The sequence below is a fragment of the Mustelus asterias genome, chromosome 24 (genome assembly GCF_964213995.1).
Source record: "Mustelus asterias chromosome 24, sMusAst1.hap1.1, whole genome shotgun sequence".
In the NCBI taxonomy this organism is placed as follows: domain Eukaryota; kingdom Metazoa; phylum Chordata; class Chondrichthyes; order Carcharhiniformes; family Triakidae; genus Mustelus; species Mustelus asterias.
The window spans coordinates 33,196,304-33,222,238 of record NC_135824.1 but is presented as its reverse complement, the minus strand read 5'-3'; the positions used below and the strand labels follow the sequence as shown (position 1 = coordinate 33,222,238).

The following is a 25,935-nucleotide window of genomic DNA, read 5'->3' as shown; positions in this document are numbered from 1 at the left end:
ATTGTTTCACGATTCCTGCCCAAGGTCTTGTTATCATTTCAAGTAAGGCAAGGGACAGTCATCCCTCACTTTTAGCTTCACTTGACAGTGAAAGACCTTGCCTCCACAGCAAGCTAGCAAGACGTCTCACAGAAATTAAACCATTTTTATGTTCTGTGGATGAGCCAGTGGCCTGGTTGCAACTTATCTATTTGGGTAAATTGACTGGGTCCTTTATTAATCTCTGTCCACACAAGAACCCATCACATGGTCACATCTTTAGCATTGCACAAGTGAGTCTCTGTGAATATAAAATCAGCCTACGTCATAACAGAATGGAAAAACTCGCAACTTTACCGCAACTTCAGGACAGCACTTTACACCCGATTAATTACTTTTAACAGGCAGTCACTCTTGTAAAGGTGGGACCTACGGCCACAACAGGTTCTCACAAACGGCATTCAAGAAATGACCAGCAAGTCTGTTGTTGTTTTTTTAAGATTCTAGTTTTTGCGGGGGAGGTTCTTCGAATTCAGCCATAGAATCTCTTCCGTCCACCAAGAGGGTCAACTGTTTGACATGTGATCTGGACAGCAGCAACTCAGACAGGGCTGCACGGGTGTGTCAGTTGGATTGTGCTCAAGTCTCTGGAGTGAGATGACTGCACTCCCAACTTTTTAAAAAATATTTTGGCTTGGCCAGCATTTATTGTCCATCCATGGTTGCCTTTGAGAAGGTGGTAGTGAGCTGCCTTCTTGAACCGCGGCAGTCCGTGTGGTGTGTAGGTACACTCACAGTCCTTTTAAGGAGGGTGTACCAGGAATTTAACCCAGCAACATTGAAGGAACAGTGATATAGTTCCAAGTCAGGATGGTGAGTGACTTGGAGGGAAACCTTCAGGTGTCTGCTGCCCTTATCCTTTGAAATAGTGGTGGTCGTGGGTTTGGAAGGTGCTGTCTGAAGAACCATGTTGAGTTCCTGCAGTGCATCTTGTCGACAATACGCACGGCTACCACTGTTTGTTAGTGGTGGAGGGATTGAATGTTTGTTGAAGGGGTAGCAGTCAAGTCGACTGCTTTGTCCTGGATGGTGTCAACCTTCTTGAGTATTAGTGGAGATTATTCCACTCCACTCCTGATTTGTGCTTTGTAGATTGTGGACAAGCTCTGGGGAGCTACTCATCGTAGGATTCCCAGCCTCTGTCTTGCTCTTGTAGCCAATATGGCTAATCCAGTTCAGTTTCTTTTCAATGGTATCCCCAGGCTGTTGATAATGGGGGATTCAGCGATGGCAATGCCACTGAATTACAGTTAGATCCTCTCTTGTTGAGCAGACTTAGTCAAATCAGATGCTACATTCCCCAAATTGCTCTCAGTTGAACAGTAACTCAGTTGGATATAAATTCAGGCAAAACATTATTCACTGGAGAGTGGGATGAACTGGCCAAAATCCTTCTTTTAACTAACAACAGATCAGCTGGTCATTCATTTCAGTTTCTTTCTGGTAGTTTAACCTCCTCACATAATAGTCATAACTGCATTTTGATTCTAATCCATATTTGTAAAGCTTCTTGGGACTTTCTATTCTTCCAGATCAAGTCATAAACAACCAGAACACAGAGGAGCAGGATTTGTCTTATACAAGGAGTTGGAGTAGTGTTCTTTTCATGAGGCAGTACCGTGGCATCAACAATCCTTTAAAGGGGAGATTACTCTCACATGCGACTCACTCCCTCATTCGTTGCCCAATGAATGGGATCCAGTGTCAGCCAACTCATCTTTTCCACTGGTGGAGGCGATTCACAATTGGCCACTGATGTCTATGGCGTTTTGCGTGGCTCACCCATCCCGCTGTCAGGGAATCCGCCTCGCGGTGTCACCTTCAGCAGGACTGGAAAATCCCATCGACAGGAAGGGCCAGAAAATCCCCATCCAATTCTCTAATCTCCTCCGTACCTGCCCGACTGCCAGCGAGAATCTAGCGCTCAGCCAAAACTCTATTCACATCAGCGGCAGTGGAGAATCCCAGCCGTGGGCAAGGTTGGAGGTTTTCAGCGAATACCTTTTGGTGCAAGATATTCCTTCAGAAGAAAGTCGGCGAAATGTTACCATTTAATAAAAAAAAGCGACCGCATTCAGGATTTGAAATATTCCACTCACTAACTTATTCCAGGGAAACCCTGGAATGAGGCTGAACTAGGAAAATAAATTCATGAAAAGAACAACATTATGTGGCTGCCTGGTGCTCCGATCGGAATTGCTGCCATGCTTTCTGAGACCAGGAACTCTCAGCTGCGCCGCCAATGGCAGTGACCCATTTTCCCAGAGAAAACCGGGAAAAAGCTGGAGGTCATTCCTGTGGGTTGTCTAGCGGTGAGCTAGGAAGCTTCAACTGCAGATGCTGGGAAGCATGTTGCTGCCTTACAGTTTAGTTGTAGCATCACACAGGAGAAACACTCTAACTCATACCTAACTGAGCCTTGAATAAAGTAATTGATTTGTTCAAGGCAGTGTTAGACAGATTTCTGGGAATTCAAGGGTTATGGCGGGGGGGATGGGGGGGGGGGGGGGGGGGGTGGGTGGGGTTGTTGTGGGGTTGCTGCGGAGTGGAGTTGTGACCACAACCAGATCAGCCATGATTGTGAAGAATGGCAGAGTGAAAATGGTCGAGAGGTTCAAGTTTCTAGGTGTCCAGATCACCAACAACCTATCCTTGTCCCTCCATGCCGACGCCACAGTTAAAAAAGCCCACCAACATCTCTACTTTCTCAGGAGGTGAAGGAAGTTTGGCATGTCCACTATGACTCTCGCCAACTTTTACAGATGCACCATAGAAAGCACCCTTTCTGTTTGGAACACAGCTTGGTATGGCTCCTGTTCTGCCCAAGACTGCAAGAAACTACAAAGGGTCATAAATGAAGATCAGTCCATCACGCAAACCAGTTTCACATCTATTGACTCCGTCTACACTCCCCGCTGCTTTGGCAAAGCAGCCAGCATAATCGAGGATCCCACACATATTCTCTTCCACCATCCTTCGGGAAAAAGAGACAAAAGTCCGAGGTCACGTACCAACCAACTCAAGAACAGCTTCTTCCCTGCTGCTGCCAGACTTTTGAATGGACTTACCTTGCATTAAGTTGATCTTTCTCTGCACACTAGCTGTGACTGTAACACTACATTCTGCACTCTCTCCTTTCCTTCTCTATGAATGGTATGCTTTGTCTGTAAAGCGCACAAGAAACAATACTTTTCACGGTATACTAATACATGCGACAAAAATAAAATAAAATCAAAATCAGGCTCAAAGGGCCAAAGGACCTATTACTCCTACAATTCTACATTACAAGTTCTAAGTAAAAACATTTGTTAAGGGTTAGAAACAGTAAGAGTTTTAACAACACCAGGTTAAAGTCCAACAGGTTTATTTGGTAGCAAATACCATTAGCTTTCGGAGCGCGGCATCTCCACATCAAGGGTTAGAAATCCAGGTTTCACATCTATGAACAGACCCTATTCTATTACTGGAATATATCCCATGATTTTGTTTGCAGTGTGGTTGAGCTGAGTGATTCTCATCTTCATGTTGATGTTTGTGTTCCCAGTCTTGCTTCCATCTTCATCTCATTATGAAAACAAATAAGCACAAGTAAAATAAGAGGGCTTGGAATGTGAGAGACTCTTTATTTACCAAGAGGAAGGCCAATTTCCAATTCTTGTTTACCAAGGGAGGTTGTAGAAGTTACGTTGCTTAGATTTCAAGGTCAAATTGGAGAAGTGTCTTGGAGAGAAACACATCATTTGCTGGCAGAGGTAGGAGATGAATTGAAGATTGCATCCAGCACTCAAAAAATTCTGATTTCATTTTTGGTTTACTTCTCACCATCTTTTGCTTCTTTGGCTCTCTTCCCCTTTTGGCTGGATGTGCGGCAGGCAGGGAAAAGACCACGGAGAAGATTTTGCTCGTGGAGACAGTTGGAAGAACAGAGTGGGTGAAAGTAAGCAAGGCCCGAGAGGGTTCGCGTGGGTGAGGAAACATGCACCACTTCAATGAACACTGCATGAAAGCAAAAAGCAAAATTAAACTCCGCATCCTCAAGTCGCCGTGCGACTTGACATTGAAGTAGTTAACATCTTAATTTTTCTCGAACTGCAGAGAGAAAGGCAGTATATTTCCTGGCGCTCATGAATCTCAAGATTAGGATGGTATTGATAAACCACTTGACGCTCTCTGCAATCGTGCCTGCTGCATTAATCACTGCCTTGAATATTTGCAGAAACCCTACAGTGGCTCAATGTTTCCCTTTAGGTAGAAAATATTTTTTTCCTATGACATGAATCCTCGAATCCCTACAGCGCAGAAGGAGGCCATTCGGCCCATCAAATCTACACTGACAACAATCCCACCCAGGCCATATCCCCATAATCCCATGTATTTACCCTGCTAGCCCCTGCCCCCCCCCTCCCCCCCACAACACTCAGGGGAACTTTAGCATGACCAATTCACCTAACCCGCACATCTTTGGAGCGTGGGAGGAAACCAGAGCACCCGGAGGAAACTCACACAGACATGGGGGGAGCGTGCAAACCACACAGGCAGTGTGACCTGAGGCTGGAATTGAACCTGGGTCCCTGGCGCTGTGAGGCAGCAATGCTAACCACTGTGCCACCCTTGCTGCTCTTAGATAGCAAATATTTTGTTCCTGTGACATGCAATGAAATAAAAACCTAACAGTTTTCTGACTCTGCTTTCTGAACCGAGAGCCTCAAACTGTATATTGCAAACTCTGGGTGGAAAATCCTGCAGCATTGTGGGAAAGCAGCATATCTCCCGATTCCCGATACATATTCCTGGTGGGTGAGACTACAATGATGACCGCGCCGCCCACCGGATCAAATCATGTGACTTAACAAGAAGGGCTGCCATCTATCAATGTCAACAAGACACCCTCTGCTGGCAATTAAACAAAACTTGCCAAAAGTGGAATAAAACAGCCACCACAAACCCCAACTGTGTATACATTCCACACACGCATAGAAAAAAAAGGCAGGCTGGAGTTCATTTTGAGGGCACAATACATCTCTGAATTCACAAGACATTGATAAACTGCTTAAACTTTGGCCTTTAAATTGATGAGGTTATTTAAACATCTTGATGCATTTCCGCCTTGTGACGCGCTCCAGCCTACCTTTGTTTGATGGAAAAACTAAATTCTCAGAGACAGCCAAGGGATATAATCTTCGCAAAAGGAAATATGTAACTTAACAGTAACACAAGGCTCGCTGAAGCTATTCGCTGAACTAAGTTTACTAGCCGTACATTTAGTAACTCCATGCTGCTGCTCACATTTTGACAATGTAACTGCAATTCTAAGCCAAACAAACTGATCATCAATCAGTCACTGCAGTCACATTGCTTCAACTGCACACTCGTTATGTGAAAAGGAAACTCTTAAGGCAAATCACCTTTATCATTCTGGGTTGAAGGAGTTTTGTGCAATATTATAGATCTGTACAGGCCAAATCATCTGCTTCTAGGCAATGCGATGTTTGTTAATCTTAGTAAGTGATCACCAGCCCTTTATCCATGTCAAAGGCTTTGGGCCAAGTGCTGGTAAATAGGACAAGTTAGGAGGTCAGGTGTTTCTCATGTGTCGGTGCAGACTCGATGGGCCAAAGGGCCTGTTCTGCACTGTGTGATTCTATGAATGAAAATGGTGAATGGAACCGGTGCATATCACAGCAGAAAACATTGCGGCAAAACCCTCCACAACCATTTCCCCTCCCAATTCAATTCAATTTTGTCATTGTATAGTGCACAAATACAAGGAAAAGTGGGCTTGCTGGCTCCCAAGATACAAAGAAAAAAGCAAATGCAAGTAGTCATTATAGAATAGTGCCAATAGTCATTATGTGCGTACGTGCGTATTGCACAATACCTGGGAATATGTTAAAGGATGGAGTTCAGCTGGGTAACAGCTCTGGGGAAGAAACTGTTCCTCAGCCTGATCGTATGAGCTTGAATGCATCTGTAGCGCCTCCCAGATGGCAGGGGGGCAAACAGTCTGTGGCTGAGACCCCGAGTAATGCTGAGAGATCTCCGCAGACTGTGTTTGTGATAAATATCCTGGATGGCTGGTAGTTGGGTGCCGATGATGTGTTGGGCAGTTTTGACCACCCGCTGCAGAGCTTTCCGGTCAGAAATGGAGCAACTGTCGTACCGCACCGCGATGCAGTTCGACAAGATGCTCTTTACCGTGCACTGGTAGAAGTTTGAGAGGAGCTGGGGGGAACATGTTGGCTCTCTTTAGCCTCCTCAGGAAGTATAGGCGTTGGTGATCCTTCTTCACTGGGGAGGAGGAGCTGAGGGGCCAATGCAATGCAACAATGAGCAAGAATTGAAGGCTGCAGTTCTGAGCAGAAAAATAGGAGGCACTGCAGAATATAAAGGACCATCCATTAGATTGGGGGGATTGCCAAACTGGGGGTCATGACCTCCAGTGATGTTTACAAGCTCTCTCACGACCACAACATCAATAGCAATCCTGGAGCAATCGCTCTGATTTCCAGTCCTGGGATTGGCTCTGGGACCATAAAGACACAGGAGTAGAAGTAGGCCATTCGGCCCATTGAGTCTGCTCCACCATTCAATGCCACTCAACAGGTGCGCACACAATTTGTTTATTGGCTTGGTCCAGTGGTGTAGCAGCCTCGTGAGGGGCCCGGTCACTGGCTGGAATTCTCCGGCCGTTCACGCCAGCGGGATTTTCCAGTCCCGCTGGCAGCACATTCCCACCCATGGTTTTCCTGGCGGTGTGGGGTGGCTTCAATGGGAAATCCCATTGACAGCGGCAGGAATTCCGCTGCCAGTGAACTACTTTCACAGCTTCACACATCACCTCACACAAATCCCCCCTACCGCACAACTACCCCTCCCCAACACTCACATCTGTACCCCATCTCCCAAATCACTCAACCCGCCAAGACCCTGCCATGCACCCCTCCCCCCCGCAACCCCCCTTCATTCTTAGAATGCCAACCAACACCCCAGCTGCTTTCACTCTGGGGTCATGACAATTTTCAGGGTTAAAAATGTGGTCACTGCGTTGGGAAGCAGAAGAGGCACGGTGGCACAGTGGGTTAGCACTGCTGCCTCACTGCGTCAGGAACCTGGGTTCGATTCCCGGCTTGGGTCACTGTCTGTGTGGAGTTTGCACATTCTCCCCGTGTCTGCGTGGGTTTCCTCTGTGCTCAGGTTTCCTCCCACAGTCCAAAGATGTGTGGGTTAGGTGGATTGGCCATACTAAATTGCCCCTTAGCGTCAGGGTGAACTAGCTAGGGTAAATGCATGGGGCTATGGGGATAGGGCCTGGTTGGGATTGTGGTTGGAGCAGACTCAATGGGCCAAATGGCCTCCTTCTGCACTGCAAGATCCTATGATTCAGATGAAGTTTTTACCAGGGATAACCTCAGTGCAGATCTTTCTTACACACAAAAGTGGGCATCAGCTTAAACCTCAGGCATGCAATGCAACAGCTTTCAATAATACGTCCAACAACTATTATTCTTTGTGTTTTCAGAATCTGTTTTCATGCCTGTTGATCATTCATTTCTTAGACAAGTCCTTTTGGTAAAACTAATCTAATCCCAGCCACCCATGAACACTAAAGCTAAAGTCATCACAGTCCCCGATGACCATAGGCTCTTTGAGGGGGGAGCTGGCTGGTGGTGATTTAACCTGAGGATCGCCACACCTCAGGCTAGGGTCAAGGTTGAGAAGGTGGGCCTTCACGAATATCAACTGGTACAGGAATTGAACCTAAGCTGTTGGCGTTGCTCTGCATCACTAACTAGCCATCCAGCCGACTGAGCTAAACCAACCCACAAACACAATGAACCCCCATGATCACTAGAGTTATAGAGAGCTCTCAACAAATTAAAGAGCAATTTATTTTGAGGAAACCTGTTTTTGAAAGCACATAGTTTCCTCATGACTAATCTGCAGAGTAGTTAAAGTCTGGAGCGTAGATTCTCTGATTAGATGTGAAATAGTCAAAACACAGCCCGACCTCGTCAACAATAAACTAGCCATAGTTTCCAGGTTGAGTCTCATGAACATGTCTTGGACAAGCTCAAAGTGTCATAAACGCCTCTGAGAGGGATAGGGAATACTGTGCAGCTGAAAACTCAGAGCAACTTCTGAGAAGCAAAAGTGGTTTCTGGCGCTCAGAAATGTTGTTCCAATATTGACCATCAGGTCAGCAGGGGGACATTGTGAATCCTGGAACTGCTGCTTAGGAGGCAGAGCCTATGACCCTATTAAGCAGTGAGTAGCACAGGCCTTTCATGGCAGTTGCCTATAGATGCGAGCATGAACTGAATCATTCTGCATGGAACCCACTTAGTGCAGGAAGAGCTTTAGTGTCCTTACTAGGTCAGGCAATAATACAGGAGACAGTCAATGATGGTACTATATCATCTACCACTTTACAATCAATTGTCCCTCATACTCAAAGAACTTCAATTGCTCAATGCCAATGTCCATAACATAGTGTGGTGGACTCTACACTCCCCCCAGCCTTCACCTGCAACGTAGGAACAGTGAAATTCCTGCTCCGAAACCTTGCTGCCATTTACGCCAGTGGGACTTTATGTCCCCTGGCTTGCCCTTGCCCCAATAAAGGCCCTTAAATGGCCACTTAATGGCTTTTCCCTGCACAGTCTCAATTTTGAGGCTGGTGGGCAGATGAGGGAGGGAGGAAACCCGAAATTAAACGAAGATCAATTTTGAGTGAGAAGTGGTGGAGGTGGGGGGAGCATCAGAAGCCTCCTTCTGACTGGGGCCACCCTCCTTGAGGGCCCAGTGACCACCCACCCCCACTCCTCTCCCTGACCTTGATTTCCTTCCACGTGAACCCCCAAGTCTTCCATACACACCCCGCCTCCCCCTTTGATCCCTGCCCCTGCCATTTACTTTTCCTTCAGTTCCCAGCACTGAGTTGCACTCAGCCAGCTGCAGTGCCTCTTCTGGCCACCGCAGCGCTGTTCCTGGGATGACTGGAAAGCTGCCGGCCAGTCAGATTGACTGACAGTTCACCAAGGTGGGATGTAGACCCGGTGATGGTCCTGCCTTCGACTAATCAACACTCTTTATAGAGCATGAAATGCTATTGGGCATGTTGGAGTCGACATAAATTGTTGTTACCCAATCCCCACCATCCTGAAAATTCTGGCCCATGTTTTCTTTAAGCATCTTTCTGTTCAGCAAGAAATAGTGAGCAGCACGGTGGCACAGTGATTAGCATTGCTGCCTCACAGCACCAGTGACCCAGGTTCGATTCCCGGCTTGGGTCACTGTCTGTGTTGGAGTCTGCACGTTCTCCCCGTGTCTGCATGGGTTTCCTCCGGGCGCTCCGGTTTCCTCCCACAGTCTGAAAGATGTGCTGGTTAGGGTGCATTGGCCATGCTAAATTCTCCCTCAGTGTACCCGAACAGGCGCTGGAGTGTGGCGACTAGGGGATTTTCACAGTAACTTCATTGCAATGTTAATGTAAACCTATTTGTGACACTAATAAATAAACTTTAAATCTATGAGCAGTCCCACCTGACAAAAATGCTTGATTTTAGTGACAGATGGAGTCAGACACATGCAGCATTTCTCCAGCGCATCAATAGTGCGCTGTTTCAGTAGAGGTTAAAAGGACTTTATTATTGCGGTGATAAGCTCATATCCTGAGGAACTGCGCAAAAGTCATCATGGCTGCATGGTGCCACCATGATCACTCCCAGAGATCACCCCGAGAATTGTGTCACTGGATCAAAACATGTTGAACCTGGAGATTGCAGTAAAAAGCCGGTATTGTAATATTCCCACCCAGGAAAGTGACAGTTTGCAAGCTGCTGCTTTCCAACAAGCTGTGCATTGAAGGAGTGCAATATTTTCCTTTAACATCTGTTGAACGATTGAGAAGTGGAGTGTACAGAGCCACGTACATGTGTAGCACACTACTCCTTGCATTCTTGGGGAGACAGGGGCAAAGTGCTAATACCACTGGACTAGTAATCTAGAAGCCCAGGCTAATGCTCCAGGGGGTATGGGTTCAAATCCTATCAGAGCAGCTGGTGGAATTTAAATTCAATTCATAAATCTGAAGAAAAGCTAGTCTCAGTAATGGTGACCATGAAACTACTATCAATTGTTGTAAAAACCCATCTGATTTACCAATGCCCTTTTGGGAAGGAAATCTGCCGTCCTTACCTGATCTGGCCTATATGGACTCCAAAACCACAGCAATGTAGTTCTCTCTTAAACACCATCTGAAATGGCTGAGTAAACCACTCAGTTCAGGGGCAATTAGTGATGGGCAATAAAACCTGACCCAACCAGCAATGCCCACATCCCATGAAAGAATTTTAATTTGCAAACAGTGCATCCTTAACTTGCATTTATCCGCAGTTAATTGGTAAATGTTGATGATATCCTCAGAGTTTCCCATGTATCTATTGGAGTAAGCAGGCCTTAGTCCCGGTGCTCAATTAGACATGCTTAGAACAAGAGAAGTTTATACACTGGGCAGTTGTGCAGGGCTGAACGAGGCACAAATAAGGATGACTATCCAGTTTACACTTTCTCACTCTCAGTTCCTTTCTCGTCCAACCAAATTGTTTTCCTGCCTTTCATCCTTACAGGCTCGGAGTTACTCCTGATTAAAGTCAATTAAGGTCAACAATTTGTTCGGGTTATCTAGCACCTTACCTTGGTCTTCAGACACTGTGGATTAGTTCTTAAACTTGTACTCCTATTGCGGATACAGAGCTCCCAAAGGTTTCTGGCTCACTTCTCAGCCCTCTGTCACCCAGTTACATTCATTGTTATCATCTTCTTCACAGAAGGCTGGCTGTTATGGATCCCACCTCTGTTCTAAGCTGCCCATACACATTCCACAGAAGTCCATACAGTTCATTATATCCATCATCCATTTACTCCTCTGCTTCCCTCTCCTACTTCTTCTGTTGATCTTCCCCTCCACTAACAGTCTCTCTATACCTCTAATGACGTGGCTGAAGCATTGCATCCTTCTCTCTTTGCACCAATTTTATGCACCAATTTCCTCTTTCCTTCAGCTACTTCATTCGTCGCTCTGTCTGTGTAGGATCTGTGGCACATCCTGCTAAATGTCTACATCTGTTACACTAGGCAGTTAAACCCAGCTTTAGCTGATTTTGTTTTCACGGTATATTTATTATGGTGTTACGTCAAAGCTGAACACTTCATTCTTCTGCCTTTGTTTTTTTAAAATAATGCACACATTTACATGAATCTTAGGCTTGAAGGAATGGTCCATAAACTTAGAACGAGAAGTTTATACAGAGAGTCTTCTCTGCTCCAAAAGTTCAGTGTTCCTCTGCATCTTCCCAGCATTAGTATGGGGATTGTGGAAGAGAGAGTACGTCCCATCACCCCAAGGGAATGGTTTATTCCGGATGCGGAGATGCTCATACAGAGTGAACTCTGACCTCTCATGGTTAAACTGCTGCACCTTCGGATAGCAATTCAACATACAGACACTTATGCCCAGAATAGCAACAGCAAAGCTCAGATTCTTCCACATGCTGGGCAGAAGAACCCAATTCCAAACCAGCAGTGTGACTGGGGCACTGCCCATTGGGGCAGTATTGTGGCACAATGGTTAGCACTGCTGCTTCACAGCGCCAAGGACCTGGGTTCGATTCCCGGCTTGGGTCACTGTCTGTGTGGAGTTTGCACATTCTCCCCGTTTCTGCATGGGTTTCCTCCAGGTGCTCCAGTTTCCTTCCACAGTCTGAAAGACGTGCTGGTTAGGTGCATTGACCATGCTAAATTCTCCCTCAGTGTACCCGAACAGGCGCCGGAGTGTGGTGACTAGGGGATTTTCACAGTAATTTCATTGCAGTGTTAATGTAAGCCTACTTGTGACACTAATAAATAAACTTTAAACTGAACTCATAGGTGTTCAGGAATCTATTCTGATTGTCTATAAGCTCTGGAAACACCCCATAATTTACTAGTTCGAAACAGCTGTGACCTATGATGAGAATTTAGGAGGCATGGTTAGTAAGTTTGCAGATGACACCAAGATTGGTGGCACAGTGGACAGTGAAGAAAGTTATCTCCGATTGCAGCGGGATCTTGATCAATTGGGCCAGTGGGCTGAGGAATGGCAGATGGAGTTTAATTTAGATCAATGCGAGGTGATGCATTTTGGTAGATTGAACCAGGGCAGGACTTACTCAGTTAATGGTAGGGCGTTGGGGAGAGTTACAGAACAAAGAGATCGAGGGGTACAGGTTCATAGCTCCTTGAAAGTGGAGGCACAGGTGGATAGAGTGGTGAAGAAGGCATTCAGCATGCTTGGTTTCATTGGTCAGAACATTGAATACGGGAGTTGGGACGTCTTGTTGAAGTTGTACAAGACATTGGTAAGGCCACATTTGGAATACTGTGTACAGTTCTGGTCACCCTATTATAGAAAGGATATTATTAAACTAGAAAGAGTGCAGAAAAGATTTACTAGGATGCTACCGGGACTTGATGTTATGAGAGGCTGGATAGACTGGGACCTTTTTCTCTGGAGTGTAGAAGGCTGAGGGGTGATCTTATAGAGGTCTATAAAATAATGAGGGGCACAGATCAGCTAGATAATCACTATCTTTTCCCAAAGGTAGGGGAGTCGAAAACTAGAGGGCATAGGTTTAAAGTGAGAGGGGAGAGATACAATAGTGTCCAGAGGGGCATTTTTTTCACACAGAGGGTGGTGAGTGTCTGGAATAAGCTGCCAGAGGTAGTAGTGGAGGCGGGTACAATTTTGTCTTTAAAAAGCATTTAGACAGTTACATGGGTACGATGGGTAAAGAGGGATATGGGCCAAATGCGGGCAATTGGGATTAGCTTAGAGGTTTAAAAAAAAAGGGTGGCATGGACAAATTGGGCCAAAGGGCCTCTTTCCATGCTGTAAACCTCTATGACTTGAAAAAGGTTGCTGACGGGAATCAAAGATGGCGCTGGTGTGAGAGGAAACATGATCAGGTGGCAAGATCCTTCTTGAAATCCAGCTGCTTGTTGAGGTCTGGAGAGAGGTTAATGTACATCAAGCAAGCTTTAAACATACGTGGAGTGCAATTGCAAAGAGAGAACTTCGAAAGTCTAGCTGGAAAGGGTTATTTTTAGATTCCTTCCTGCCGGTTGGAATTGGCGGAATTCAGTGGGGGTGGAGCTCAGTCTGCAAACTCTCTCTACCTTTTTCACCCAAGAAAGGGTGAATTAAAGTGGGAAGCAGGAGCCACTGAGGTCCTGCTGCAAATGGCAAGCTGCTATTTCTACTTTTGGATTGTTTTTTTGCAGCTAGAGCTCTATGAGGGGCATGTTGGGACTTGCAGTTTGGCCTGGAACTATCTTGTAGTTTTTTCACTCTGTCAGTGTGAATTGGTTTAGGGTGGGAGGCAGCCCAGGGAAGAACTCCTGTGTCATAAAAACTGCAACGGTCAGACCAACCCGAGTACACCAAGCTGTTCCTTTTTTCACCCAACCAAGTAGATCGAACAGCGAGACAGCTTGATACGTGGACCAAGAAATAGCGCCCCAGGCTGGAGGAAATGGGTAAGCCCACAGGCGCTGGCACTGGCAAAATGGCAGGAGGCAAACCAAAATCGAAGAGTGGGACCACAGGGGCGGGGGTTGGGGGGGGGGGGGGGGATTCCCCACCACGCTCTCCTGGAGGGATCCTTGAATAGAGCATGCTGAGTAAAAGGACAGGGGAAGCTATTACGGAAGCCATGCAAAGATTGGACAGTAAGTTGGACTGGTGGCCACTGAGTTGCAGGCCAAGATAGACGAGCTGAGAGTGGAGCTCGGATCATCTGTTAAATCTCTCCAAGGTGTCACCGTCACCCATGAGAACCGCTTGAAGGAGCTTGAGGACTCAAAGGTATTTAGTGGAAACACTATTTCCGAGCTGAAGAGCCAAGTTACTCATTTGACATCGGAGGTTAAGTCCCAAAGGGAGAAATGTGATGAGATGGAAATAACATCCGTCTGAAAGGCCTTCCGGAAGGAATCGAGGGCCTAAATATCACAGACCTTGTCGCCCGGCTATTGAAGAACGTGCTGGAACTGGAGGATGAGCCGCTTCTGGATCGCGCACACTGAGTGTTACGGGAAAAGCTCCTCAGCCCATTATTGCACGAGTACCTTACACCTCAGCGCGAGACAGAATCCTGCGGCAAGCAGCACAGGCTATCACTCTGAGGTACCAGGAAAATAAGCTGCTGATATTTCCAGATTTTACCCCGGCGGTGGCAAGGAGAAGGGCAGCCTTCGCTGATGTCAAACCACTCCTGCATGACTGTCCTGGGGTCAGGTTTGGGCTTCACTTTCCAGCCTGCTTGAGGATTACTCTCAACAATGGAACCGAGCGCAGGTTCACGGATCCGGCGGTGGCGATGACATTTATGGAGCAGACTTTTGAATCGGATGACCGCACGGCGGATGTAAACTGATATTTGTCTTTTATGAACCTGCATGTTATACCCGGATCGAATTGTCAGCCAGGAAAGGGCAATGGGTTTTGCGACTGTTAGGTTAAGTGTTTGGTATTTCTACAGACTTTTTCAGGTTATAGCACCTGTGACCGCGATGGGGATGGAGGTGGAGATCGTGTCTCATGCTGTGAAGGCACCACGATAAGGAGGTGTTGGAGGCACAGGCGCTCTGTTTGGGAGGGTGCTTGCAGGGGGGCAGGTGGGGGGGGGGGGGATGTGGGGAGGGGGGTGGATGCTGTGTTTGCGGGTTTGGTCTGTGTGGGTGTTTTGTGTCTTTGCTATATCTTTTTTTCTCTGTGGGTGTGTGGTTTGGCCTCTTTCAAGCCCACCCTCTCTTTCTCGTGGTTGGTTCCCCGCGGCCGGTGGGGATGGTGGGGCCCTGGGGTGTGGCATCTGCCGATGTCAGCGGTTGGGGGCAGACTCCCCAGTGAGGAGGGATACCAGGCTACTGCTAGGAATGTGGAGGCTGGGAGGCCCTTAAACTCCAACCTCGGAGCGATCAAGTTCACCAGCTGGAATGTCAGGGGATTAAATCATCCGGTTAAGCGCGGCAAGATATTTCAACATTTTCGACAACTGGGTACCCAAATTGCATTCCTCCAAGAGACCCACCTCAGGCTAGTGGACTATTTTAGGTTCCATAGAAGATGGGAGGGGTCAATGCTTTCACTCAACTTTACACACCAAGGCGTGTGGGGGGGGGGGGACACAATCCTCATCCACATGTCCATACGCTTGGTAGTAGCCAATGTCTGACTCAAATGGCCGCTACGTCTTTGTCACGGGTAAATTATATGGGACATCCCTGGTATTAGCCAATGTGTATGCCCAATCTGGGACTGTGAAAACTTTTTCTGGTCGTTTTTCGCACTACTTCCAGATTTGAATTCACATCGGTTGATACTGGACGGAGATTTCAACTGTTGGTTGAATCCTGCCCTGGACCGCTCCTCCCCCAGGACCGCTCCTCCTCCAGGACCGCTGTATCTTCCAAGTCGGCAGAAATTATTAAATCATTTCTCACGGAATACGCAGTGTCAGACCCAAGGAGGTTTCTTAACCCCACTAGGAGGGAATATTCTTTTTTTTCCACCTGTCCAACACATGTATTCACGTATAGATTACTTTGTGGTCAATAATAAGTTGCTCCCAGCTGTGTGCTCATGCTCCGACAAATCCATTGTAATCTCGGACCATGTTCCCTTGACAATAGACTTGGTAGTGGAGAGGAGGGTGGGCCTCTGTATGCCTGGGCAATTTAATACTTGTCTGCTCTCTGATGATGAATTTGTTAGATTTCTGGTAACCCAGATCGATGATTTCTTCGAGTTTAATGATGCTCCGGGAGTCTCGGCAGCTACCTTATGGGAGACATTTAAGGCTTATTTAAGGGGCCAGATCAGATCTTATTCAGCGCACGAGGCGAAGCAGAGAGGTAGGAGGTTATCAGAATTGCTGGGGCGTAACGCTCAAGTAGATGCCGCGTATGCTGTGGGCCCGTCCCCAGAGGAATATAAGGAACGTTTACTCTACAGGCGAAGTTTGAGACTCACGTCAAGTGAAAGCGATACTGTTCAAATCTAAGTGTACACACTATGAGCATGGGGACAAGGCAAGCAAGCTACTCGCTCATCAGCTGAGCCAAGTCTCCGCCAAAAGTCTAATACCACAAATGCAGACTCAGAATGCAGTCTATACTGATCCACAGCGAATAAATGAACTGTTTAGGGACTTTTACTCAACCCTCTATAGCTTGGAGAGTACGGCCAATGAGGTGGACTTTCAGGGGTTCTTTGGGACACTGAATCTCCCTGTGGTGGACAGGGGAGAGGCCGCAACACTGGAGAAACCAATCGACGTTGGAGGAATTGTTCGGGCAGCCAGAACAATGCCAAGTGTGAAAGGTCCGGGACCCAACGAATTCTACAAAAAATTTGTGGATAGGTTGGCTCCCCTGATACAGCTCATGATCAATGAATCAAACAAGAACCACTCTCTCCTGCAGACTTTGAGGCAAGCGACAATTTCATTTATCCTTAAAAAGAATGACGACCCGCAAATCTGCAGCTCTTATAGGCCGATCTCACTGCTGAATATGGATCTCAAACTTATGCCTAAGATTCTGGCTATTCGTTTGGAGGACATTCTGCCCTCTATCATCTCGCTTGACCAGACTGGGTTCATTAAAAATAGACATATGGACTTGAATATTCGGCAGCTGTTTAACATTATGAATGTGCCTGCCACCTCCAAGCTCCCAGAGATGTTAATCTTGCTGGACGCTGAAAAAGCGTTTGATCGGGTGGAATGGGATTATATATTTTATGCTCTCGGGAGATTCGGGTTCAGCCCAAAACTCATCTCCTGCTGTACTCCGTCCCTCTGGCCTCGGTCCAGACAAACGATGTGCATTTAGCTTTTTTCCCCTTTGTCCCGGGGCACTAGGCAAGGATGCCCCCTCTCCCCCCTGTTATTTGCCATTGCTATTGAACCTCTTGCTTCAGCTTTTCGCAACAGCAAATGAGTGGTGGGGATTGGTCTGGAGGGAATCAAGCGGAGAGTATTGCTGTATGCGGACAACCCGTCCAACTCGATTCCCGAAGTCTTATCTATACTCGCGAGGTTTGGTCATATTTCAGGGTACAAGCTTAACTTGAATAAGAGTGAACTCCTTCCTTTAAACGCAGTGGCTCGTAGCCTCCTGCTCCACACCCTGCCTTGCAAGGTTGTCACTAGGCAGTTTACTTACTTAGGAGTGCAAGTGACTAGCAAGATTAGTGGGCTCTTTGGAGCTAACTTTATTCCACTCATGGGGCAGATGGAAGAGGACCTCAAACATTGGTCCATCCTCCCGTTATCGTTTGCGAGCTGTATCAATGCGATGAAGATGAAGATACTACCTAAGTTTTTATATCTCTTTCAATGCATCCCGGTGTTCATCCCCAAATCCTTTTTTCACTGACTTGATCAGCTCATTTCAAGCTTTGTCCCGGGGCACTAGGCAAGGATGCCCCCTCTCCCCCCTGTTATTTGCCATTGCTATTGAACCTCTTGCTTCAGCTTTTCGAGCTGTATCAATGGACCAATAGTCCAAAGATGTGCGGGTTAGGTTTATTGGCCAGGTTAAAAATTGCCCCTTAGAGTCCTGAGATGCGTAGGTTAACGGGATTAGCGGGTAAATATGTGGGGGTAGGGCCTGGGTGGGATTGTGGTCGGTGCAGACTCGATGGGCCGAATGGCCTCCTTCTGCGCTGTAGGGTTTCTATGATTCTGTCTGGAATAGAAAAAACCCAAGAATGCTGAGGGGAGTCTTGCAAGCCCTAAACGGGAGAGGGGTACGGGATTGCCCAATTTTCTATTTTATTATTGGGCAGCTAATATGAGAGCGGCAGTGTGTTGGGCGCAGAGAGAGAGGCAACAGGAGGTTCCTTGTTGACTGCAGTTAGAATCCTCCTCCTGTGCTGCTCCGTCTTCCCTGGCTGCCTTGATGTGTTCCCTGGTAAATTTTCCCTCTTCCCAGTGTACTAGGGAATCGAGTGCACTTGTCAAGTCAACTCTTAGAATTTGGACGCAATTTAGACGCCACTTTGGGTTTCAGGCCTAGTCGCTGGCCTCCCCAGTATTGGCTAACCATTTTGTTCTTCCATCTGTTTTGGATGGTGCCTTCAACATATGGGTCAAGCACGGGATCAGAGCATTCGGGTCTTGTGTGTGGACAGCGTGTTTGTGCCATTCCAGCAGGTGGTGGATAAATTTACTTTACCTGCAATGCACTTTTTCAGATATTTGCAAATTCGAGACTTTGTGCGTGGGGCTGACCCCCAATTTCCGACGCCCCCAACTCGTACCTCCATTGACATCTTCTTAGTGCCTTCTATTACTATGCGAGCGGTGCAGGCTTGGAGGGCCGAAGGGCCTGTTCCTGTGCTGTATTGTTCTTTGTTCTTCTTTGTATCATTTCTGTTCTTTATTCTCAAATTCTGTCCCAACAAAACTCTCTATCAGTGGTTAAATCTTTATGGGAATGAGATCTGGGGGAGGAGTTCTCGGAGGAAGATTGGGACATGGTGCTGCATCGAGTACACTCCTCCTCAATAAGTGCCAAGCTGGGTGTGATACAATGTAAACTCCTTCACAGAGCATATCTAACTAGGGTTAGACTCTCTAGAATGTACCAGGCACAAGCCCCATTTGTGAACGGTGCCAGCAAGCTCCCGACACCCTCTTACATATGTTCTAGGCTTGTCCATCACTGTATAACTACTGGACGTCGATATTTGAGACAATTGTAGCAACGTGAGATCAGGACATAAGTGCATCCCCCCAGGCTGCCCTGTTTGGGGTCGTGTCTTTAAATCTACTGCTGCTGAAATTCCAAGCGGATTTTGCTGCTTTCATTACACTCCTGGCAAGACGACTAATCCTATTTAAGTGGAAATCAGGTGCACCCCCGACGCACTCAGAGTGGGTGAAGGACGTGGCAGACACCATTAAGCTGGAGAAGATGAGGTGCACGCTACATGGGTCCACTGCTAGGTTCTAGAAGACCTGGCAACCATTTATAGCGCATGTTGGGATGCTACAATTGGAGCCGGGTGACTAGATACCCGATGGTCACAGGACCCCCGGTGCTCCCACAGAACCATCCCCGCCCCCCGATTGGTGGACGCGCCTTGGCCCTTTACCCGAGTACACCCGCCCACCCTGCCGAGGTGTGGCGACCAACACGAGAACTTTATTGCCTCTCACTCTCTTTCTTTTCTCTCCTTTGCTGTCTCTCTTTCCTTTCTCCGCTCACTAGTTTATAGCCTGGGCTGTTTGGGCACTCAGTTGGTTCTCCAGCGGCATTCCTCTGCCTTTTTGTTTTTATATTATTACCGTCATTACCGGTGCAATTGGACTTAGGCGGGGTGGGTGTTGGAGGTACCAGGGGCTTGTCCCCTGGCCATGGGGAGCCCTGTGCCCAGTCGCGTTGGTATGTACACGCGAGCACTGTATGGATCTGTATCTGTGTTTGCTTGCTATGTAAAATATAAGAACATTTTCAATAAACATACTGAAAAAAAGAAATAGCTGTGATCTTATCCGCCTGTGATTTATTTTATTCATCCATGGCATGTGGGCGTCGCTGGCTGGGCCAGCATTTATTGTCCGTCTCTAATTGCCCTTGGAGTGAATGGCTTACTAGGCCATTTTGGAGGGCAGTTAAGAATCAACCACATTGCTGTGGGTCTGGAGTCACGTGTAGGCCAGACCAGGTAAGTACAGCAGATTTCCTTCCCTTTAGGGCATGAGTGAATCACATGGGTTTTTGCAACAGTCGACCATGGTCATCATTAGGCCTTTTTTTTTTAATTCCAGATTTTATATTGAATTCAAATTTCAGCATCTGCCATGGTGGGATTCGAACTCAGGTCCCCACAACATTACTCTGGGTCTCTGGATTACTAGCCCAGTGACAATACCAGTACGCCACCATCTCCCCATGATTGAAGCAGGTTGTAGATCTTGCTCCTCAGGGATACACAACGTATACAAGAGAAACACAAGTGAGCTGGAGACAAGTGAAAACGGAGCACGTGGGATCACTTTTATCCATTCGTATGCAATCAGCTGTAAATGCGCTGCTACTTGCTGTGAGAGCCAGAAACCAATGTTGGAAATTGGGTGACAAAAAACAGCAAGGGATTATTCGATAATTCCCATTTTATCGCGCCACTGCCTTCAAACCATCAGTAAATGGCTCTCAGTGTGAGACTGGGAAAGCATTTTATTCATAAATGCTAACATCATGCGCACTAACAAAGCACATGTGAAAGGAAACACGCTCACTTAGTGTAATTTCTCCATCTGTGACAGTGGAGAAGAGAACCGTAATTCATAATAATGACTAATCAGATGCATTTTATGGCGTACTTACCACATTGCTGCAGGTTTTGTACCTAATGTTCCGCCCTTCACAGCGCCTGCGAGAGAGCAAATAAATAAAAAAATGACACAGACTTTCAAAGCATCGAAGAAACATGTGTCAGGCACTTTACAAAAGCCCCCATTATAAACTGGTTTTAACATATGCGCATGACTCAACAAAGGAAGGCTCCATGCTCAAAATCCTCTAATCCCTGATAATTTTTAATGCTCTTCAATACTAATAAATTTGGGTCGTCAGCCAAGACCGTAAGCCTGGCGCAGCAAATGAAATCATTCTTGACAAGGGCTTTCGCTCTGGTTCTGAATCGAGCTGAATTTTTCTTCACCTGTCAAAACATTCGTAGAAAATACCTGCCAGGGCGTATGTATAATGAAGCCAGTCATTGACTGAAATCCCACTGAGCGGAGGCAAACAGTCAACCCTGAAAGGCTGAGCTTATAAAACCTTTTTTTTTCCAAAACATTTCCTACAACTATCATGATCAAATGTTCGTTGGCCAAATAAAATTCCCTTCCATGCTGACATTTTTTTTTGAATAAATCTATTATGTGTAGTTAACCACCATTAAAGGACATGCAGCAGAATATATTAGCTCCCATTTTATCTCTTGTACTCGTTGCAATTAAGGCCTTTCAAAATGAACTTCCTTCCAGAAAAAAACACCCAAGTCTGTTCAAGATTATAATGAATAATCTGTTTCTTTTTCTCTGTCAAACAAGTCAATTGCACAAGAAAGTACTGTTCTGATTATTCATTATGCAAGCAGTTTCTAATGTGAAATTACCGAAACACGTTGCCAGGTTCAGACCTCGGCGCTGTGGAGCCAGCCATCTATGCCAACATCGCAAGTACAATAAAGCACTACAAAACTACAGCTACAAATGTAAACCTGGGTAAACACAGGCACAATCTCAATACCAAATGCTAAGCTTCAAATTAAACAAATTAATGTGGTTTTCTCCACTGAAAGACAAGCCAAGGGACAAATTATAGTTGAAATAACTCGGTGGATGTGGTACGATATATTTAAGCATGCAGGATGATCATCTGTTTCAGTCTCTCTCCAAGTTTGTCACCTTGCAAGCACTGCCAGACACTTGCCCCCAGGACAACATGGAGATGGTGGCAATATCACTGGGTTTTTAACCCAGAGGCCTAAGCTTTGGGGACACCAGGGCCAGGATTCTCCAGCTGTTCATGCCCTGCCGCCGCTGCAAGCAAGGGTGGAGCATTTGGCGCTCAGCCGAATCTTCATACTCTGAAGTGGGACCGGAGAACCCCGCTGGTGTGAAAGGCCGGGGCATTCCGACCCTGGTTTCAAATCCCACCAGAGCAGCTAATGGACTTTAAATTCAGCTAATGAATCTGGAATATAAAATTAGTCTCAGTAATGGTGACTGAAACTATCGGCAATTGTTGTAAAAACCCATCTGGTTCACTCATGTCCTTTAGGGAAGGAAATCTGCTGTCCTTGCCTGGTCTGACCGACATGTGACTCCAGACCCACATCAATGAGTTTGACTTTGCACCTTGAAATGGTCTAGCAAAGCAATTGGTTTAAGGGCAATTCGGAATGGGTAACAAATGCTGGCCTTGCCAGCGATGCCCACATCTCATGAGAAAAAATGCTTAGTGCTAAACTCATCCGTGACAGTCATACTCGATCAATCAAACAAGCTGCATAGCTTAAATTTTGGATTTGCAATAGAACATCGCATCGAACATAGAAAAACTATAGCACAAAACAGGCCCTTCAGTCCCACAAGTTGTGCCAAACATATCCCTACCTTTTAGGCCTACCTATAACCCTCCATCCTATTAAGTCCCATGTACTCATCCAGGAGTCTCTTAAAAGACCCTATTGAGTTTGCCTCCACCACCACTGACGGCAGACGATTCCACTCGCCCACCACCCTCTGTGTGAAAAACTTCCCCCGAACATTTCCCCTGTACCTACCCCCCAGCACCTTAAACCTGTGTCCTCTCGTAGCAGCCATTTCCACCCTGGGAAAAAGCCTCTGAGAGTCCACCCGATCTATGCCTCTCAACATCTGATATACCTCTATTAGGTCTCCTCTCATCCTACGTCTCTCCAAGGAGAAAAGACCGAGCTCCCTCAGCCTATCCTCATATGGCATACCACTCAATCCAGGCAACATCCTTGTAAATCTCCTCTGCACCCTTTCAATCTTTTCCACATCCTCCCTGTAATGAGGCGACCAGAATTGAGCACAGTACTCCAAGTGGGGTCTGACGAGGGTCTTATATAGCTGCATCATTATCCCAATCTTGTACCTTATGCAATGTCTCTCTAATCGCATGCCTAAACCTATAACTGCATGAAACTAGATAGTAATTGCTCTGACAAACAATTTGACCGTTTGGAAAGATTACTTCTCTCCTAATGCTGCTCACCAAATAAAACAGACACTTTACAGATTTGATGGTTCAATCTTTGACATCAGCTGCCAGCTTTTATATGTTGCCTCTCTGGCCTGACCCAAGTTCTGGCCCCTGTCTCACGACTCCAACCTTTCTGTTGCTTGCCAATTCAACTCAGCTTCTTGCTCTTATGTCCACATGTCCATCCCTGGCCTGCTGCAATGTGCTAGTGAAGCCCAACGCAAACTGGAGGAACAACACCTCATCTTCCAATTGGGCAAGTTACAGCCTTGTGGACTCAACACACTTTAGACTGTGAACTTTCTCTTCTTGTAGTTTGTTGCGAATTGTTTTGAACTATTGTTTTCTCATGGGATGTGGGCATCACTGGCAAGGCCAGCATTTGTTACCCATCTCGAATTGCCTTAAACCGATTGGTTTGCTCGACCATTTCAAGGTGTAAAGTCAAACTCATTGCTGTGGCTCTGGAATCACGTTGGCCAGACCAGGCAAAGATGGCAGATTTCCCTCCCGAAAGGACATTAGTGAATGAGTTTTTACAACGATTGCCGATAGTTTCACAGTCACCATTACTGAGATTAATTTTATATTCCAGATTCATTAGCTGAATTTAAAGACCATTAGCTGCTTTGGTGGGATTTGAATCCAGAGCCAGAATTCTCCCTGGCTTAGCCCAACACAACCCCATTCCTCCCCCACTTGGCCATCTGTCCCTTGCTGCTCAATTGCTCCCATTAACACATTCTGCTGTCTCACCTTTAGCCACTATTAGCACTCTACATCCCTTAATGGTATCATTACCATTCCCCTTAGTCTTATGTCAGTGACAAGCTTGCCCATATCTACTTCTCCCCAACTTAACCCTGGTCTTCTATCCTGCCCCACCTCCTTCGTCCCTTTTCCAACTACATAATTCTTTACACTTCAATCATAAGAATCGCAAGAAGAACTAACAGCAGGAGTCGGCCATTGAGCCCCTCGAGCCCGCTCCACCATTTAATACGATCACCGCTGATCTCATCTCGGTCTCAACTCCACTTACCTGCCCGTTCGCCATAGCCCTTCAAAGCCTTACGAAATAAAAATCTGTCCACTGCTTCCTTACATTGACTCAAAGTCCCGGCAGTTCTGCAAAAGCATCACTTCGACCCAAAATGTTAACTCTGTTTCTCTCTCCACAGACGTTTCCAGACTTGCTGAGTTTATCCAGCATTTTCTGTGTTAATTTCAGTCCTGTCTCATGATGGATCCTGCGTGTAGTTAAACATAGAAGCTGGATGCCGGAGTAGGCCATTCGGCCCTTCGAGCCTGCACCGCCATTCATTTTGACCATGACTGATCATCGAATTCAATACCCTGATACCCCCCTTCCACCCCATACCCCTTGATCCCTTTAGCCCCAAGATCTATAACTAATTTCTTCTTCAAATCAGACAAAGTTTTGGCCCCAACTACTTTCTGTGGTAGTGAATTCCACATGTTCACCACCCTCTGGGTGAAGAAATTTCTCCTCACCTCAGTTCTAAAGGTTTTACCGCTTATCCTCTGGACTCCCTGACCATCGGGAGCATTCTTTCTGAATCTACCCTATCTAACCCTGTTAGAATTTTATAAGTTTCTGGTGTAACCGTAGCAATGACTCCAAGGTCTGCTGATCGAGGGGGAGCCTAACAGAGGTTTCCTCACTTCAATTCTGACCCAGTGAAACTTGCCTTTGTTTTGGGAACTTGCCTCAGTATCAACATCATGAACTCACCTTACATTCAAATGATGTACTTTTTTTATTCATTCATGGGACATAAGCTTCGCTGGTTGACCAGCATCTGCTGCCCATCCCTATTTGCCCTTGGAGGGCAGTTGAGAGTCAACCGCATTGCTGTGGCTCTGGAATCACATGTAGGCCAGACCAGGTAAGACGGCAGATTTCCTTCCCTAAAGGACATTAGTGAACCAAATGGGTTTTTCCAACAATCGACAATGGTTTCATGGTCATCAGTAGACTCTTAATTCCAGATATATTTTTATTGAATTCAAATTCCACCATCTGCCACGATGAGATTCAAACCCAGATCCCCAGAACATTAGCTAAATTTCTGGATTAATAGTCTAGTGATAATAGTTTTTGGATTAACAATGAGGAGGTGGCACGACAGTTAGCATTGCTGCCTCAGAGCACCAGGGACCAAGGTTCAATTCCTGTCTCAGGTCACTGTCTATGTGGAGTTTGCACGTTCTCCCCATGTCTGCGTAGGTTTCCTCCGGGTGCTCCGGTTTCCTCCCACACTCCAAAGGTGTGCGGGTTAGGTTGATTGGCCATGCTAAATTGACTCTAGTGTCAGGAGGATTAGCAGAGTAAATATGTACGGTTACAGGAATAGGGCCTGCGTGGGATTGTGGTCAGTGCAGACTCGATGGGCCGAATGGTCTCTTTCTGCACTGTCGGGATTCTATAATGCCACTAGGCCATCACTTCCCAGGCAGTGAGTTGCATACGCTCAACTAATGTTTCAGACACGGTACTTTCATTTAGTTTCATTATATCTGTCCCCTTGTAGTCTCATCCAGTGTGGGTGTGAAGTGATAGTCGAGTAGGAGGAATACATATGGTAACAGGCTGTGGATCAACAAAGATACAGATGACTCGCTCTTCCTGGTGCTCAGTCACTCGTTGGGCCTACAGCTGCTGGCAGTATGTTTGAAAGTTAAGCTGGCTGCCTTCTCCTGCTCACAACGTCACAATTATTCCAGGCCTTAGAGGGGATTCGGCTGGGGTGGACAGGTGGGGAAGAGGCAGCTGTCTGACACTCATCACTTCCAAATGTTAGGCTGTCCTCGAGCATGTCCAGCTTCCTGCACTGAAATAGTCAACTGGATATTGTCTGAAAAATCTCCAATCTGTCATCATTGTCTAAAGGTGGTCAATGTTAATTGTACATTAATCGTCTATTTATCAGGATTTGAGTGATGGGTATTAATTGAGGAACTCACCCATGCTCAGAGCAGGCTGAAGCTGTGATTATTGGATTGGAAGTGCATAATTTATAA

The 25,935-nt window shown here is 46.5% G+C and overlaps 1 protein-coding gene across 1 annotated transcript in view; it reads right to left on the bottom strand.

Moving 5' to 3' along the window:
* Window positions 1-25,935, bottom strand: part of adamtsl3 (ADAMTS-like 3) — a 605,457-nt gene that overhangs the window by 295,602 nt on the left and 283,920 nt on the right. The window contains exon 5 of the mRNA XM_078241545.1: window positions 20,476-20,521. Coding sequence (XP_078097671.1) covers window positions 20,476-20,521 — 46 coding nt within the window. The remainder of the gene's footprint in view (window positions 1-20,475; window positions 20,522-25,935) is intronic.